The sequence below is a fragment of the Zalophus californianus genome, chromosome 14, assembly GCF_009762305.2.
Source record: "Zalophus californianus isolate mZalCal1 chromosome 14, mZalCal1.pri.v2, whole genome shotgun sequence".
Lineage (NCBI taxonomy): Eukaryota > Metazoa > Chordata > Mammalia > Carnivora > Otariidae > Zalophus > Zalophus californianus.
In genome coordinates this window covers 16,225,406-16,242,611 of record NC_045608.1, presented here as the reverse complement: position 1 = coordinate 16,242,611, position 17,206 = coordinate 16,225,406, and the positions used below count along the sequence as shown (strand labels likewise).

At 47.6% G+C, this 17,206-nt stretch overlaps 1 protein-coding gene across 6 annotated transcripts in view; it reads right to left on the bottom strand.

Moving 5' to 3' along the window:
• BICDL1 (BICD family like cargo adaptor 1) overlaps positions 1-17,206 on the bottom strand; it is a 94,349-nt gene that overhangs the window by 11,526 nt on the left and 65,617 nt on the right. For 2 of the 6 annotated variants that reach the window (XR_003517017.1, XM_027576676.2), the window contains exons 3-8: positions 12,699-12,815; positions 11,745-11,756; positions 9,722-9,868; positions 4,038-4,217; positions 3,198-3,416; positions 2,004-2,147 (exon numbers count right to left, since the gene is read on the bottom strand). Coding sequence is in view for 5 of the 6 variants with exons in the window: in XM_027576676.2 (XP_027432477.1) it covers positions 2,004-2,147; positions 3,198-3,416; positions 4,038-4,217; positions 9,722-9,868; positions 11,745-11,756; positions 12,699-12,815 (819 nt within the window). In the remaining variant the exon portion in view is untranslated. Of the gene's footprint in view, positions 1-1,854; positions 1,902-2,003; positions 2,148-3,197; positions 3,417-4,037; positions 4,218-9,721; positions 9,869-11,744; positions 11,757-12,698; positions 12,816-17,206 lie in introns of all 6 variants that reach the window. The other 4 variants (XM_027576680.1, XM_027576678.2, XM_027576677.2 and 1 more) reach the window with 4 other exon arrangements.

Below are 17,206 nucleotides of genomic sequence, written 5' to 3'. Positions count from 1 at the left end.
TCACCTTCCAGGTCCCACACCTTTTACCTGTGGCTCAGTTTCCAGGAGAAAAAAAGAACACTCTTGGGTAGGAAAGCAGTGGGCTTGGAGGCTGGATCATCCCTTGGATGAGGCTGCACTCGTCTAGGAGCTATCTGCTGCAACTTCGGTTTCACATAACCTTGTCTGGGCTCTGCCCTTCCTCCCCGCAACCCCCGCCCCCGCTCCCCACCCCGAAGGGAACAGAGCTAGTCTGACTCGCCTCACAGTTCTAGGAGAGGTTGTGGAGCATGAGCGCGCAGTCACATCCATCCTGAGCGTCTCAGGGACTAGTGTAGTACAGTGCAAGTGCACGGGGAATGCTCAGGAGCTGCTGCACGAACTGCATGAGGAATGCTGGGCCCGCTCTGAGGGCCACCGTCTCCACTGGCATGCTGCAATTCAATCTGCGTCCTACCCACTGCCTTGGGAGGTCAGGGTTACTCTCACAGGATGGTTCTGGATAGATGTAGTTTGGCTGAGAGATCTGCTGCTTTGTCTGAGCTTTTGGGAAGAGATGACCCACTCAAGAGGCCCAGTTCTATACCCCATGGGACTGAGCACTTAATGAGCTGAGAGGGAATGCACAGGAAATGGCATTAACCACTTATCAGCTGAACTTTTCAGGAGAATCCCCTGGTGGAGACAGGCTCCGAAAGAGCTGTGTCCAGACCCTCAGCAACATGTGCCTTGCTCTTGTTTCTCAATGATGCCCTCTGCTGTTTCTAGTTCTGCTATCCTGAGAAGCAACAAAACCAGCCAGCCAGTATCAAGAGCTGATAAGAAGCACCCCACAAAAATTTAGGCTTTAAAGTAAATAAACTTTTATTAACCCAAAGAACTTTTAGATCCACTTTGTCCTGTTTTGATTCTTACAGTTTGAAGACCTGTGCTGGTGTCTGAACTACTCTCTGGCCAAACGACCGCCTGAGGGACTTTGGCTTTGGGCATGACAATGTCTTTGGCTGCCCAATCCCATTCTTCAGGGCTTGGTCGGAAATAAGCTACGCTCTCAGGAGCATCTTTCTACCCTATCTGGTCGCTCCCAGAAAGGAGAGCACACAGCAATAGCTGCAGGAGGGTTCCCCAATATCTTTCAAGAGGATTATGTTGGGGTGTCTCATGGGTATGACCCCCAAAAGGAGTTTATTTCTATAAGGTCCTTTAAATTTAAGAAATACTGACTGAAGCAAAAGCCAGGCTTAACTTCCATCTCTCAGCGATCTGGTGCAGCAGGAAGGGATGACCAGCTCTGGACGAGGGAGGAAGGGGGCAGGCTGGGTGGGGGCAGGGTTTAAAATGCTACCTGTTTGGTGTCCCCCACAAGTGGGACAGAACACTACACATGGCCCTTGTCAAAAGGAAGCGCCTTATCTATTTCCTAAGACAGAATTTAGAAGCTCCTTTCTGGGTGGGGGCTGCTCCTAAGCCCTTTAGAACTTTTCAGATAGGAATATAGATGCCCTTCTCCAGGATTCTCGAGAGAGATGAAATCATGATCAAACAGGAATGGAACAGCAAGAGGAGCAGTAAGTGCTTCTAAAGCTGAAAATCAGGCTGGCAGAGGTGATGGCATTACAAAGAGAGAACAGGCCTACAAAGATCAATTGCTTCTTGGTTTGCAAACTTCCCTGCTTAGAATCTGCTGGAAAAACATCCGAGAACGTCCTGAGAGCTAAGGCACTTTAAACTGTCAGAAGCCAGGGGATAATCTGGGCTCTGTGGAAGGCAGCATGTCACTGGAGGAAATGGAGGGTCAGCTATTCTTATCCCTATCAATTTTACTTTGGGATAAACCAGAGGGTTGGCTTCTTCTCTTGAAGACGCCCAGCTTACCTCAACTTCAGGTCACCGTCCTTCGAGGATCTGTCAGAGGAGAGCCACTTCTCAAATAGACATAGGAGAGGGAAACTCATGAGGGTCCCAAGAAACCTTGGGGGGCACATGCACATTCCCTGCTCGGGACTGAGGATTGGGGTGCTCACCTGACTGTGGAGTTGCTGTAGCTCCTCTAGGCTTTGCCTCAGTTTACCCCTCTCTCCCTCCATGAGTTCCCTTAGGGCTCTCGAGTCCTCACTGGTCTGCCTTATCTGTTCTTCTAAGGAGTCATCGTCAATTCTCCGGGAGCTCTGAGAGCAAGAGAGAAAGCCCTCAACCCGAGAGATGGTGCAAGCAGGGGTGGGTGTGGTGAGATGGTTAGTGGGAGAGAGGGAGAGGGGAGGTACGGGGAGGGAGTAGAGATGGGTCGGTTTGGAGGAGAGCAGTATAGAGGAGATGGGGGCGGGAAGGTGGAGGGAAAGGGAGAGAAAGAGGAGAGACACAGGAGGGAGGAAAGAAAGGGTCAGAGGAGAGAGGTTCTCTCGCCCAATCTGGATCTGCAAACATCAGCTAGATGTTTTTCTTTCAGGCTTCAGGGGAGGGAATTTTCGTGGCGTGAACAGCACACCTCATTCTGATAGCTCCCATTCCCCACGACTACAGCACATTCCACAAATCCACGCGGCATGTTCAGGTAAGGACAACCACCCTCTGACAGGACTTCATCTAATATGGGTAGAAAGATGGTAGCTATTCTGTAGGAGGTTGGGCCCTGAAGACAAACAACTGCCTGCCAGCCGGGGTTGCGAACAGAGAGGAAGTCTGGCAGAAATTGGTCACGGAGCTGAAAGAGATGCCCATCTGCCCCGGAGGCCCACAGGAATATTCTCCTCCATAAGGGGAGCCACATCTGGAATTCTAAAACGCCCCTGTTGATCTTCTCAACTTTCTGTTCTTGTATCATTTTAGCAGAAGCTTCAGGTCTTTCAAGTTTGCCTATTTGCAGCTAACTCCACCACCAGGACCAATGAGCTACAGAAAAACGCAGTTTGCACCTAAATCCCTTCTAAGGAAAGTCCTTGACCTCGAGGCCACCATGGCCTGGACTTAACTACATGGAGAAAGGACTCCACTTGTACGCCAGTGTCTTCAGGAAGATGACTTTGGAACTTCCATTCCCTGACACTGTCCCTCTGCCCGGTCACCAGTATATGGTGCTCTCAGACAACAAGGGCTCAGACGGCATTCTCACCGACTCTGCAAGTTGCCCTTCCTGGGTTAACCTCATCCCCCACACTTGCTTTTAGCCTTCCACCAGCCAGGCTGTGTGGGGTGAGGAGCTTCTCGGCCTGGCTGCTTACCGTGGGCTCCATGCCATCCACAATGCTCTGTATCAGCCTCTTGAGCTCGCTCAGGGCCGTGCGCAAGCTGCCAGCCGGCACATCCTTGGCGGATGAAGTTTCTGAAGACTCGTCCATTGAGGAGTCCGTGGAGACGGCCGAGTCGGCACTGTCGTTCCCTCGGAGGTGCGCGCAGAGGTAGCGAACCTGGCAGTAGGCCTCCCAGAGCTGCAGTCTCAGCTGCTCCACAAAGAACCATTCTTGATTACGGACTCTAGAGAAGCCTGCCACCCGCTCATCTTTTTCTAGTGTAGGAACCCAACATACTGACACTCAAGAGACTAGTTTTAAGAGAAAGAGTTTTTCTTTTTTAAATCACCTGTCCAGGAAATACTGGTCCTTATTCTGGGCCCAGTACATCTATCCAGACTCTAGCCCTCTACTCCCCTCCCATTTGTCATATAAGCCATTCTTTATAGAGTTGGTTACTTTGACAGGAGTCAGGATTAGGGGAGTAAGTGGTTAGGAGTAGTATGAAAACAAGCCTTTGGTTGGACTGTGAGTGTTCTAGAGCCCAGTCAGTGTAAGAGGTATGAGGCTGAGGATGAGCCAATAAGCATCTCCTAAGAGGCACTGGGGCAACAGTGAGCCCGGGACAGGCTTTGGGCAGGGCCTGCTTCCCGACGGCTCTGGCCAGCAGGCGTAGGCTTCTGCAGGTGCAGGGCCACAGGCCCCCACTGGGAGGAAGCTGAAACGGTAGGCACTGGGGCCACAAGGAGGACGGAGAGGCTCCTGCAGTCTGGGGCCTGCCCCCGCGATCCCTGGGCAACCTCGCATGCCAGAGGGACAGGACGTCAGCACCTGCTCTCTCTCTTGCTCCAGCTCCTCAGCCTCCATGCTCTGCTCTATCTCGGACAGGAGAGACGTGCTGGTGGCGGCGGAACTGTGCAGGCTCCTCTCCTCCGTGAGCTCTTCCACCTTCACCTGCAGCTGTCGGGAGGAGAGCCGCGCCTCCTGGAGCTCCAGCTGGCTCTGATGCAGCTTTCAAAAGATACAACGGTGGGTGGGCCGCTCGGGAGGCTTCCCCCAACCAAAAACAAACACGAAAAACTGACCCCAAACCTGATCATGCTGCTACCTCCAACCACCAATGTACAGAAACACACAGAGGAGAGAACATGCTAGATTACATCAGGGGTGTGCAGGCAGTAAACTCCAGATTTGGGAAATTCTGCGGGACAAACAGTTCAGCTTCTTCAATATATACATTTTAAGAAAAAAAGAAAAGATAAAGGGGGAACCTATAGATTAAAAGAGACTCAAAAGACTTATTAACCAACTGCAATGTGTAGGCCTATTTTAACTTGCATCTTGATTCAAGTAAAAAATGTAAGGACACAATTATGACATTTATAAGACAATTAAAAATTTGAACACTGGCTATTTGATATTAAGAAAATATTGCAGGGCACCTGGCTGGCTCAGTCAGGAGAGCGTGCAACTCTTGATCTTGGGGTCATGAGTTTGAGCCCCAACTTGGGCATGGAGCCTAATTAGAAAAATTAAAAATTTTTTAAAAAAGAAAATATTGCTTTTTTCCTTAAGTATAATAGTCCTGTGGCTTTTTTTTTTTTTTTAAGATTTTATTTATTTGAGAGAGAGAAAGGGAGAGAAGAAGCACAAGCAGGGGTAGTAGCAGAGGCAGAAGGAGAAACAGACTCCCCACTGAGCAGGGAGCCCAACACGAGGCTCGATCCCAGGACCCTGGGATCATGACCTGAGCTGAAGGCAGACACTTAACTGACTGAGCCACCCAGGCGTCCCCTGTGGCTATGTTTTTTTAAGTTCTTATCATTCTTTATTTACAGATGAAATTATAAAAATTCTGGGATTTACTTCAGAATAATACAAGAGAGAAGTAGATGTAATGATACCAAGTGCTGATGAGGGTGTGGAGCATCCGGGACTCTCACTGCTGCTGGGAGTAAAGATGTACAACCACTCTGAGAAACCGGCAGTTTCTACTGGGTGAAATACACAGCTGTCCCATGACCCAGCGGTTCACTTTTAGGTGCAGATCCAACACAAATGGCTGTGTATGTGCACGCAAGACAAACAGGATGTCTACAGCATCATTATTCTTGAGAGCCACAAATGGGAAACAGTCCAAATGCTAACAGAGAATGGAGAGAGTCCCATGCTGGAATACTATATAGCAGTGAAAAAAAGAACACACTGCTACTCTATGCCATAACATGGATGGATTTCAGAGACATAATGTCAAGCAAAACCAGGCATAAAACAATATGGAATTAATTTATAAAATATTCTAAAACTTCATTGAGACAGAAGAGATGAAGGCGGAAGAGGCAGTGTCAGGGTACTGACTGGGAAGCGTGAGAGGGAGGCCTGTAGGGTGCAGATAATGGGCTTTATCTTGATCTGCATCTGCTACACAGGGATGTACATTTGTAAAAATTCACTGGGCTGTCCACTTAAGATCTGTATGCTTTACTGTATGTATGTTGTATTTTAGTGAAAAAATTTAAGGGGAAACGGGTTGTTTGGAAAGAAGCTGAGGGTAGGATTTGGTATAACATTTGGGTAGAAATACCAAGAATTCCCAAACCCATGAGAAGAGAGGTCTCTGTACTTTCTGTGTCATACCTCACAGTTTACAGAGAAGGCCCAGGCCTGGGAGAGGCTTACGGGGCGTGGGAGGCTCAGAGAGGGAGAGGGGTGCCAGCAGTAGAGGGGACAGCAATGCAGCTATCACAATGTAAAGGCCAGGGCTCGTTCCTCTCTCTTGCTGCCGCTACTTCTCTCCTCTCTGCGTTCTCTGGGGTCCCATCCCCGTGGAATCCAAACAAGGCCCCATTACCTGGTGAGCTTACTACTGCTGAAAGTTGACGCCACCATGGCTGCTAAGCGCTGTATGCTCCTAGTGCACTCCACCACTACACTAGCTCTTAACACAACAGACCCTACCTGCAAAATCTTCATCTGCTCACCAACCGCTATGCACATGTCCACAGATGACACCTGCACAAGAGCAAAGCTTCCTACTCCTGTATTTGTGGACTGCCCACCCCTTTTAAAAGATTTACGGGGGGGGGGGGGCGAAAGAATTTCCTAGGATTTAAATTAAACTAATTTATCCTTTCATAACACAGGATTTCTGGGGTCACCCCTGTTCATTTAAAATAGAGCAGACACGGTTCTGTCTGTTCCAGACTGCTGGCCAGATAGGCTTGTGGCTCCTGCAGAGAGGCAGACACTGGGCAGCAGTGGGTAGCAACCCTGAGCTCTGTAGTTCCCATGAGTGGAGCAAGCTGCCTTGCAGAACCTCCAGCCCATCCTTTAGGTGCCCTAGGGCCTTGCCTCTGCTGGTCAGTATCAGACAAGGGCTGGCTAATAGCACCAGTGATCGGATGCGCCTTTACTAGGAAGAGTCTGGAGCCTGGCTGCTCAGAGAATGAAAAAGGAATGGGCAAGCCTGCTCTGTCTGCATGGATCCCATGGATCAGCAATACCTGCTGGTCCAGTGGGAACTCCTCCAGCCTCAGTTTTGAGAAAACTTAGAAGAAATTAGGGTTAAAAAAAAAAAAAAAAGAAGACATTCCTAGGAAGCATTTGGCACAATTACAAATGGCATACTAAGTTGGCAAAATGCTTTACAATTATTTTCTAGGCAACTCCACATACATCTCAGCAGGAGAACTTCAGCACAGACAAGTACAAGTTCTTATGCACTGGACAAAATTAGTTCAATTACTCATGTACACTCGAGGGTGCTTAATTAATTATAACAGCAAGAGAACAAAAGACCAGGACAGGTCTGCCCTCTCTGGTCAATATGATCCACAAGCATATGCAGAAAAACCAAACCAGAGGAGTCTATTAAATGTAAGAAACCTCTAAAATAAGAAATATCATCCTTTGTATAACAAAGATGACTAAATAAATAAATAATAAGGAAGACACCAAATGCCTTACTTAGTTTAAGCTTACAATACTCATGCCCCTCAAGTTGATGGAGGTGGGAGCACCCTCCCATTTCTCACTGAGGGAACTAAGATGCTATGGTGTTAATTGTCAGAGCAAAGTCTATACTGCAGGCCATCTGCTTCCTGGGTCACCCCACAGAGTGGAGCCTATGCTTTCTGTTGATGAAATCCTGGGACAAGACCCCTGCACACATCTGTAAGATGCCCAGGTGGGTATGAATCGTACAGGGCAGTTAAGTGGTCCTTAGAGGGACAAAATCCTTTACTGGGTATTAAGAGTTTAGCAAAATGTCCAGTTTTTTAATTTATTGGGTATTCAACAAATAATAATTTTTATACCTACTGTCAGTCTGAAAAAAAAATGAGAGCTAGAGTTGATCAGTGATTTAAAAATCTGCGCTAGACAGTAGAACCCCAACTACATGGTGGACTAGATTTAGGAGGGGCTACCCTGGTTGTGCAGGCCTGACGCCCTGCCTACTCAGCCTTCTTCTCATCCTTTAGCTGAAACAAAGGATTAAAATCATGGAATTATACACATTCCAAGGACACAAGCTCTACATTTTGCAAGTCTGATTGAGACCTCTCAACTACCACCTAAGCAGGCATTTTTATTTCTGTATCAGTACAGGCCATTTTAGCAATAGCAAGGGCTTTCTGGAGGATACTGGTAATTGGCAGCGGCTTAAGGAAAATTTCATATGAGCTGAAGGAAAAGAATCACAGAAAGGTGGGAAAGATAAAAATTCAGCCCATAAACACAGATTCTCCAAATCAAAGTGTGCACTGCCTGACTTGATATAGGCCATGCGGGGAGTGACACCCTCTCGTTCTTGAAGAAGCCCAGTCGGAAGACAGCGGATGTGCAGATGGCAAGGTTGTGAACGTGGTGTGACCTGGGGCTCTTGCTGCAGAGAGCGCGCAGCCCATGGCATCAGCCAGGGGGACACTGGTCCTGCTCTCCGCTGTACTTTGGTCCCCAATTCTTGGTTTGAAATAAGGACTTATCATTTGTGAATTCAAGCGAGACTGAAAAGGTCTTTTAGGCAGGGATCATTTCTGCATTTTTTTGTATTTCTTTTCCTTCTCCATCTTCTACCTCAGTAACCTCAGGAGAGTGCCTTAAGGGGATAAGAAATGCTGGCGAGACGCTGACTTGCAGAGGCAAGGGATGCGCTAGACGTTGTCACTGAGCACCACGTGAAGAAGGTGGGAGGCTCTAATTTTAATTCTAACAAGGACTTACTATACTACTTTGGTAAATGATTCACTTTTTTCTAAGCCTCAGTTTTAGAATGTTTGTAAAAGCACTCTGTACCCTGTACAGAAGTATACAAACATTCACCACTATTAACCACCGTCAACCTTAGAATATGAGTCAACTCCTTTCCATCTTGTAAACAGCTGTGAGGCTTTAGCCAGCATCATTTTCTATTCAACATTTACGGAATGTTGCCTGCAACGTTCCAAGCTGAAGGTGCAAAAAACCTGGAGGGTGGAAAACTGCTCATCTGCCCTTAAGGAGGTTAATCACTCAGGTGGCAGCTTAGCTGATGGTGTCAATAACAAGTGATGTTAGCCTAAGATGTTTCCTTATCCCACATCCTAGAGTCTTCCTCAACAGCCAACCACTGAGCCCAGTGGGGCCTGCCATGGCCTGGTCTTTGGGGAGGAACCTGCCTGATGCTCGCACACATTTGGCTGACCACCCCCACACAAACGACACTGTTGCAATCTCCCCCACTGCCTGGCACCCTCAGAGGGTGCCCAAGGGAAGCGGTGCACTCTTAGCCACTGGCCCCAGGTGCTCCTAGGCCACTCTGGCAAAGCCGCCTTTGTAGCACATGTCACACTCTGTTTCTGGGGAGGCTAGGGGCAATTATCTTTTTGTTTAGGGGGTTGTCAAGTGTGAGCCTGGGGATTCAGCTGAGGACTGGTGGCAGGTCCCAGATAAGGACAAATATGGCCATGAAGTGATTTCCTTTAGGAAGGAAAAAGAGGCCAATTAGGTTCACAAAGGGTCAGCCTATGCCTTTTCTAGCAACCGTTAGAAGCAGGATGTAAGTCCTGCTGTGTTCAGCGGGCAGCTTCTTGATTTCTGCTCAGTGCAAGCTGACTAAATGCATCAGCCTAGGAAAGCAGCAGCAGAGAGAATTGTGAGCAAGCACAGAAAGTCACAGGCTCCCTCTGAAACCTCTGGCAGATTTCACAAACCCTAGGAGGCAGAATGACACTCCTCATGTTCCAGTCATGTTAATAGCCCAGAAAGAACTCTCTGAAATTGCTCCAGGGGCCAGTGGCTCAGAACAAATTGGAAGGATGACCTGTGGGTAGTGATGCATTTGTTTTCAGCAGAGCCAGACTGGCCAAGTTTGTGAGTGCCCAAGGAGAATAACAACAGGGCCAAAAGAGAGACCTCGGCTTTACCCCTCCTGAGCCCTACGGTGGTGCTGGCCCCTCAGCTTTCCTTCTGGCTAGGCAGCTACATGCTCCTTTCCTCTGGCCCGGCTCTGCAGGGCAGCTTCTCTGCCTCAGTACCTGTAGGTCTTTGTCATGGCCTTGCCTCTCCAGGATCAGCACCCGGTCCTGGAGCTCCTCCACAGTCCCCTGGAGCAGGTCGTTCTCCTCTAAGGTGGTCCTGAGACGATGTTCCAGCTCCCGTTTCCGATCCGACAGCATCTTGATCTGAAAGGGTGGAGTCACAGGGGTGGTGTGCGGTTACACCCAGGCTGATGAGTAGGAAGGGAGGGACTAGCCCCAAACATGAAGGCAGGTGTCTCCCCAAGTGCTCTGCCCAGCGGCCTGGTGCCCCCATCTCTGACAGAACAGCTGTGAACTCCCAAGCTGCAGAGAAAGCCCCTCCCTCCTAGAAACCTGTCTGGGAAGGGATGGGAGATGAGCTTTGGGGAAGCTGGAATGTGGGATGCCAGGCAGAGGAAGGGAAGGTCAGTGTTCTGGAAATTCCACAGATAAGACACAGAAGGGCTCCACCTTGCCAGCCTATAACTTCACCTCAACCCCACAATTTATGGGGGAGTGGAACCCAACCTGCGGTTCCATCCTTCCTTCTCAAGTCACAGGCGCAGGAAAATGCCTGAGACAGCCTCTTGAGCCACAGTCTTGTCATACTTTTACGGGTCTCTTCTGTACTTTCCCCCACTGCTAACAGGTCTGGCTCTAGAGGTTGCAGTTCAGAGCCAGTGTCCCAAGTTAATGGGGGAGCCGGCAGGGTACAGAAACAAAGTAGTGCCTGCCTCAGCCTTTGTCTTGGAAGCAACAGGACACAGACACAAGTGAGTAACTGATTTTACTCAAAGCGTCTTTTTGCCTGAGCCAGTCATTTGTGAATAGGAGCAATTTCACTCCTTTTATTAAACAGGCTGGTGTGTTTGTACACTGCATATCTAGCCAGTCTCAGGAGATATAAATCTTTTAGGAAGGCCTGTCAGTCTCTTCAATGTCAGTGAGAAAACAAACGAAAAGAGGAAAGAGATGCCAAGTCTTCTGGCTGCGAGGTCTGTAGGCTCAGGGGCTGGGCTGGCACTCCACAAGACCAGCGACGCTTCACCCCAAGAACACTGCCTTGCTAAGGGGCCACGGGAGCCTTCCCAAGTCCTGCATGAAGATCCCACTGGCTCCTCCCGTCTATCAGTTCCCTGCTGGACTCATCTCTCACCCGGCTTCTTGCTCCCAACATGGTTAAGATGTTCCCCACGCTCTCCAGTTTGGCTTGGAGAACAATCCATTAAGGAGACCCACCTCCAACCCTTTCCTGGGGAGATTTTGAAATGAATGTGTAATATGTCTGAGGTTCTCTGAAATCCACCTTTCCCTCTGTTTTTTGTCTGTTCTCGTTTTCCACGCTAGAATTCTGTTCAGAGGGCACAGATCTTCCCTGGCCACCAATCAATCAGATAGGATGCTGTCCTGGGGAAATGAAGTATGTGGCCTTTGTCCAGAGAGATCAGGTATCTGGCCAAACAAAGAAATACTGTCTCAAGTGTGCACCTGGGTGAGGGACAAAAAGGACTAAGTCTCTTCTGTGAATGGGACCACTATTCCCCACACTGAAGCACGTTACCTGCGTGAAGGAATTCTTACTCTAGTTGATTTTCATTTAAATACCCTCTGACCTTTATATTTTCCTTCCATGAATAATCTTTCTTTCTCAAGTTCCACTCAGTGAAATAATGAGGTAATACAGTTCTGATAGACAATCCTGGTCCCTTAAAAAAAACTTAGAAGTTCAGAGCTACATGAAGTAACGTGCTTAACCAACTTCATAGATTGGCTTTTTAAAGTAGCAGTGTTACCGGATGAAGCAAGGCATCGACACTCCATCACCCCACCCTATATACCCTGAAGCTTGTGACCAAATCTGCCAAATTAACATTCCTGGGAATGACCCTGAGTCACGAGGGTCTGAAAATAGTAAGCAGAGGGGAGAGGAAAACAGGCAACTCGAAGGAGTCAGAGCTTGGCAAAGGCAGTTGAATGGCAAGTCATGCACACAAGTGGTCACAGACAGGCATGCCAAACCCCACCAGAACCAACTACTTACTTCAAGAACCTGCTGCTCAATACCAGTAGTATTTCCAAGGGAAGGGAGAAAGGAAGGGAATGACAGGCAGGAGAAAAGAGAAGATATTGACAGACTTTAGGAAAAACATCTTCAGGTCATTTCCAAAGCAGGGGAGCAGCCATCTGGGCTTCTCTGGGCCTGACCACACCTACTGATTCCTTAACCACAGTGGGGATGTGATTCAGCTGGCCCTAGTCTAGCCCTTCAGGTGTAACTTAGCCAAAGGTTTGCTGTCCAGACAACCAGCTTAGGAGCCCTCAGGATCAGATTAGGCGGAATCCTCTGGGGAAGGGGGAGGCCCCCCCCCCTCCCCCCATTTGGGCTGGTGATAGGACTCCCCTTTTCTCACCTCCCACAACTGGGTTCTCACAGAGTTGTCCCCTAAGTGCTACTTTTTCTTTCCCTCTGGCCCACTGAGGGCCATAGACCCTGCCTGCCGTGATCTGGCTCATACACTCTGCACAGAGTGCTTTCCATGTATTAACTCGTCAAACACAACAACCCTATGAAGCAGCTACTTCTATTACTCTCATTTTGTATGTGAGAATATAATAGGTCCCAATAAGGTGGACTGAACTGGACCTAAATAGAATGGAGCAAGGGAAAATTCTCTTTCCCATCTTCTATTTAGGATTGGCAAGAATGTTTTTGGACCGATCAACATATTCAGTAAAAGTAGGTCATTCATGATTTCAACACACTCAGCAGTAACTCTGAGCAACCTTATTCTTCCAGACAAGAGGCTACCCAGTGGAACTTGAATCAAGTGCTCCCCATTTAGTTTCTCACAGATACATCTCTCTTTAGAGATTTTTAGATAGAGCAGGGTTTTGTTTCCCAATTCAGAGGACTCCTTATCCGAAAGATCTAGTGGAGTGCCTCATTGAGAAAAGCACTTCCATCTCCAAGCACCACCACACGGGGGAGGCTCACCTCAGCCTGAAGGCTTTCAAGCCTGATGATGTGCTGGTTGGTTGATGAGTTTTTCTCCCGAAAGTCTTCTCTGAGGGCATGGACTTGCATGGAGAGTTGTCTCTCAACTTCTGATGCCTGCAAACAGAGGAGACCTTCAGGGTGGATTCAGAGGCTGTGCAAAGGGCATCTGTTAAGATTTTTCTGCCTTTCGTTTCCCAAGCTTCTCTGCAACTTGCTACTCTGTAAGGACTATAGGATGAAATGCTGGCTTCCCACCCCTGGTCCATGTGTTCCCTCGTGCTCAAATAAGACCAACCCCCATCTCTACTTCCACCACGGATGAGTCTGTCTCGGTAAAGATCGCTTTGCTAGTCAGAGGAAACAGGCCTAGAAATAGTAAGCTCCCAAATGTTCGATATCATCATTATTACTCTGTACACAGCAGAAGCTCAGCAAACATCTACTAAATTGAGAGAAAGTCTCAGTGTTTTACACAAAAGAGTAAGAGATAAACCTACTACCTTAGAAACTCCTTTATTTCTCTCTTAGAAATTTACTTACTTATATTCTCTCATTCCTTTATTTCCTCAGCAGGGCCAAGGTAAATCATCCCTCTCTCCATTTCTCATTTCCATTCAACATGGGCACTATTTGAAGTTCCCTGTCATGTCTGTTAAGATTTTTTTAATTTTTATTTTTAAAAGATTTATTTTATTTTGATTTTTTGATTTTTATTTATTTATTTGACAGAGAGAGATACAGTGAGAGAGGGAACATAAGCAGGGGGAGTGGGAGAGGGAGAAGCAGGTTTCCCGCCGAGCAGAGAGCCCGATGCGGGGCTCCATCCCAGGACCCTGGGATCATGACCTGAGCCGAAGGCAGACGCTTAATGACTGAGCCACCCAGGCGCTCCTTACAAGATTTTTATTTGAGAGAGAGAGAGAGAGGGAGAAGCAGACTCTCCACTGAGCATGGAACCCTACATGGAACCTGATCCCAGGACCCTGGGATCATGACCTCAGCTGAAGGCAGATGCTTAACCGACTGAGCCACGCAGGCGCCCTGTTAAGAATTTTTTTTTTTTTTTTTTTTTAAGATTTTACTTTTAAGTAATCTCTATACCCAGCATGGGGCTTGAACTCACAGCCCCGGCATCAAGAGTCGCACACTCCACCAACTGAGCCAGCCAGGCACCCCAATGTCTGTTAATATTTTTGCCATTCAATCCTCAAGGACATCTTTTGCAACTTCTAATTCTCTGGGGAACACTGGCTGAGGCACTTATTTCTCACCCTAATCCATTTATTCTCTAATGCTCCAACACAGCAAAACACCTAATACATTTAGTGTATCAGCACCTTCTCTTGAATATACAGGAGAGTATTTTGAAAGAATGCTTCCTTGATAAGATTTGAACTCTAGTCTTTCTCAAGGAGTCCCAGCCCAGCTCCCAGTGTGCACTGGCCCTGAACACTGCCCAGGAGACAAGAGCCACAGGATAGGTTAATTAACTGCCTCAGTGCTTTTTTGAGGCCAAAAAGGGGTCAGTAAGCTTTATGAGTTCTTGGGAGAGATCACTGTGTGCTGAAATGGTTAGGAGGTGGGATGGTTAATAATGTTGATATGGTAGGCTAGCTGTTCAGTGAGGCTCTCACATTAAGAGATACGTGTCCAATAGTTGTTCTTTTTCTTAAACTTAAAAAAAAAAAGATGTATTTATTTATTTTAGAAAGAGTGAGCGAAGGTTGGGGGAGTGACAGAGGGAGAGAATCCCCAGGCAAACTCCCTGCCGAGCATGGAGCCCATGCAGGGCTCAATCTTATGACCCTGAGATCATGACCTGAGCTGAAACCAAGAGTCAGACACTCAACTGACTGAGCCACCCAGGTGCCTCTCAATAGTTGTTTTTATCTTCAAGTGCTATATAAGCAACTGTCCATCTTCGCTTTGGTCCCATAGATTCAATAAATGTTGCTCCCCTGAACTAGATGGCAACGTAAGAATCTCAGCCTAAAGTTCAAATTTTTCAACAGTTACAAAACACACAACAAAATAAAACCAAACCACCTCTTTTTCCTTATTCTAAATTTAATTTCAGACACCACCAGCTTGTTTTAGTTTTCTTAATCACTTAGAAACACAATGTTAGTCATCCTTGCCTAAAATAACAGTGAGGGGCGCCTGGGTGGCTCAGTTGGTTAAGTGACTGCCTTCGGCTCAGGTCATGATCCTGGAGTCCCGGGATCGAGTCCCGCATCAGGCTACATGCTCAGCAGTGAGTCTGCTTCTCCCTCGGACCCTCCCCCCTCTCATGCTCTCTCTATCTCATTCTCTCTCTCAAATAAAAAAAAAATCTTAAAATAAAATAAAATAACATTAGTGATATGTACTGTGTACTTACTATGTGCCAAGAATTGTGCTAGATGCTTTAAATGCATTATCTCAATTGTCATAACCAAAGTAGTGCCTATCACGCTCAATTTACTAATGAGGGAACAGGCTCAGGGAAGTGAAGGAACTTGCCAACTTCTCAGTAAATGATGGCATCAAAATGGTAAACTTGTCAAAATGGGTTATCTTGTCTCCAAATTAGGACTTCAATATAGGAATACCCTTTTGGCTGCACTTTGCTTTATTGTACTCTGCAGATACTGTGTTTTTTCCAAATTGGAGGTTTGTGGCAACCTGCATCGAGCAAGTCTACCATTACTAGTTTGCCAACAGCATTTGCTCACTTTGTGTCTCATGTGTTGCATTTTGGTAATTCTTGCAGTATTTCAAACTTCTCCATTATTATTATATTTCTTTTGGCAATCCGTGACCTGTGATCTCTGATGTTACTACGGTAGTTATTTTGGGGGTGCCACGAAACATGCCCGCAGGAGACGGCGAACTTAATCAATAAACGTTGAGTGTGTTCTGACTTCTCCACTGCTCTCCTGGCGGCCACTCCCCTGTCTCTCGACCTCTCCTCAGACCTCCCCATTCCCTGAGAGACAGCAATGTTGACATCAGGCCTCTAAGTGCACAAGTAAAAGGAAGAGTTGCACATCTCGTCACTTTAAATCCAAAGCTAGAAATGATTACGCCTAGTGAAGAAGGCACGTCAAAAGCCAAAAGGGGCCAAAAGCTAGGCCTCTTGCGCCAACCGGTAGCCAAGTGGCAGATGCAAAGGAAGAGATCCTGAAGGAAATGACAAGTGCTACTCCGGGGAACACACGAATGATAAGGAAAGAAAACAGCCTTCCTGCTGACCTGGAGAAACTGTGCGTGGTCTGGATGGAAGCTCAAACCTGGCACAACACTCCCTGAAGCCAAAGCTGAGCCCAGAGCAAGGTCCTAACTCCCTTCCATTCTGTGAAGGCTGAGAGAGGTGAGGAGGCTGCAGAAGAAATGTCTGAAGCTAGCCGAGGTTGGTTCACGAGGTTTAAGGAAAGAAGCCATCTCCATAACACAGAAGGGCAAGGTAAAGCAGCGGGTGCTCATGTAGAAGCTGCACCAAGTTCTCCAGAAGACCCAGCTAAGACCATCCACGAAGGTGGCCACGCCCAACAACAGATTTTCAGTGTCGATGTAAGAGCCTACTTTCGGAGGACGATGCCATGTAGGACTTTGGTAGCTAGAGAGGAGAAGTCAGTGCCTGGCTTCCAAGCTGCAAAGGACAGGCTGACTCTCTTGTGAGGGGCTGATGCAGCGGGTGTCTCTGAGTGGAAGCCACTTACCATTCTGAAAACCCTAGAGCCCTGAAGCATGATGCTAAATCTACCCCGCCCGTGCTCTGTAAATGGGATAACAAAGCCTGGGTGACAGCACATCTGTTTACAACAAGACTGCCTGAATATTTCAAGCCAGCTGTTGAGACCTGCTGCTCAGAAAAAAAGAGATACCTTTCAGAATATCACTGCTCATTGGCAGTGCACCTGGTCACCCGAGCGCTCTGATGGAGTGGAGATGTACGAGATTAATGTTGTTTTCATGCCTGCTAACACAACATCCATTCTGCAGCCCGGGGACCAAGGAGTCATTTCAACTTTCAGGTCTTATTATTTAAGAAATACATTTGAAAGGCTAGAGCTGCCGTAGATAGTGCGTCCTCTGATGGGTCTGGGCAAAGTAAATTGGAAACCTTCTGGAAGGGGTTCACCATTCTAGATAACACTAAGAACATTCCTGATTCACGGGAGAGGTCAAAATAACAATGTTAACAGAGCGTGGAAGAGGTTGATCCCAACCTTCGTGGAGGACTTGGAGGGGTGCAAGACTTCAGTGGAGGAAGTAGCTGCAGATGGGGTGGGAACAGCAAGAGAACTAGAATTAGACGTGGAGCCTGAAGATGGGACTGAATTGCTAGAAACTCGTGATAAAACTTGAAGCGAAGAGGAGTTGCTTCTCGTGGATGAGCAGAGAAGTTGGTGTCTGGAGATGGAATCTACTCCTGGTGAGGATGCTGGGAAGACTGTTGACACGAGGACAAAGCACTCAGAACGTTCCATACACTTAGTCGATAAAGCAGCAGCAGGGCTTGA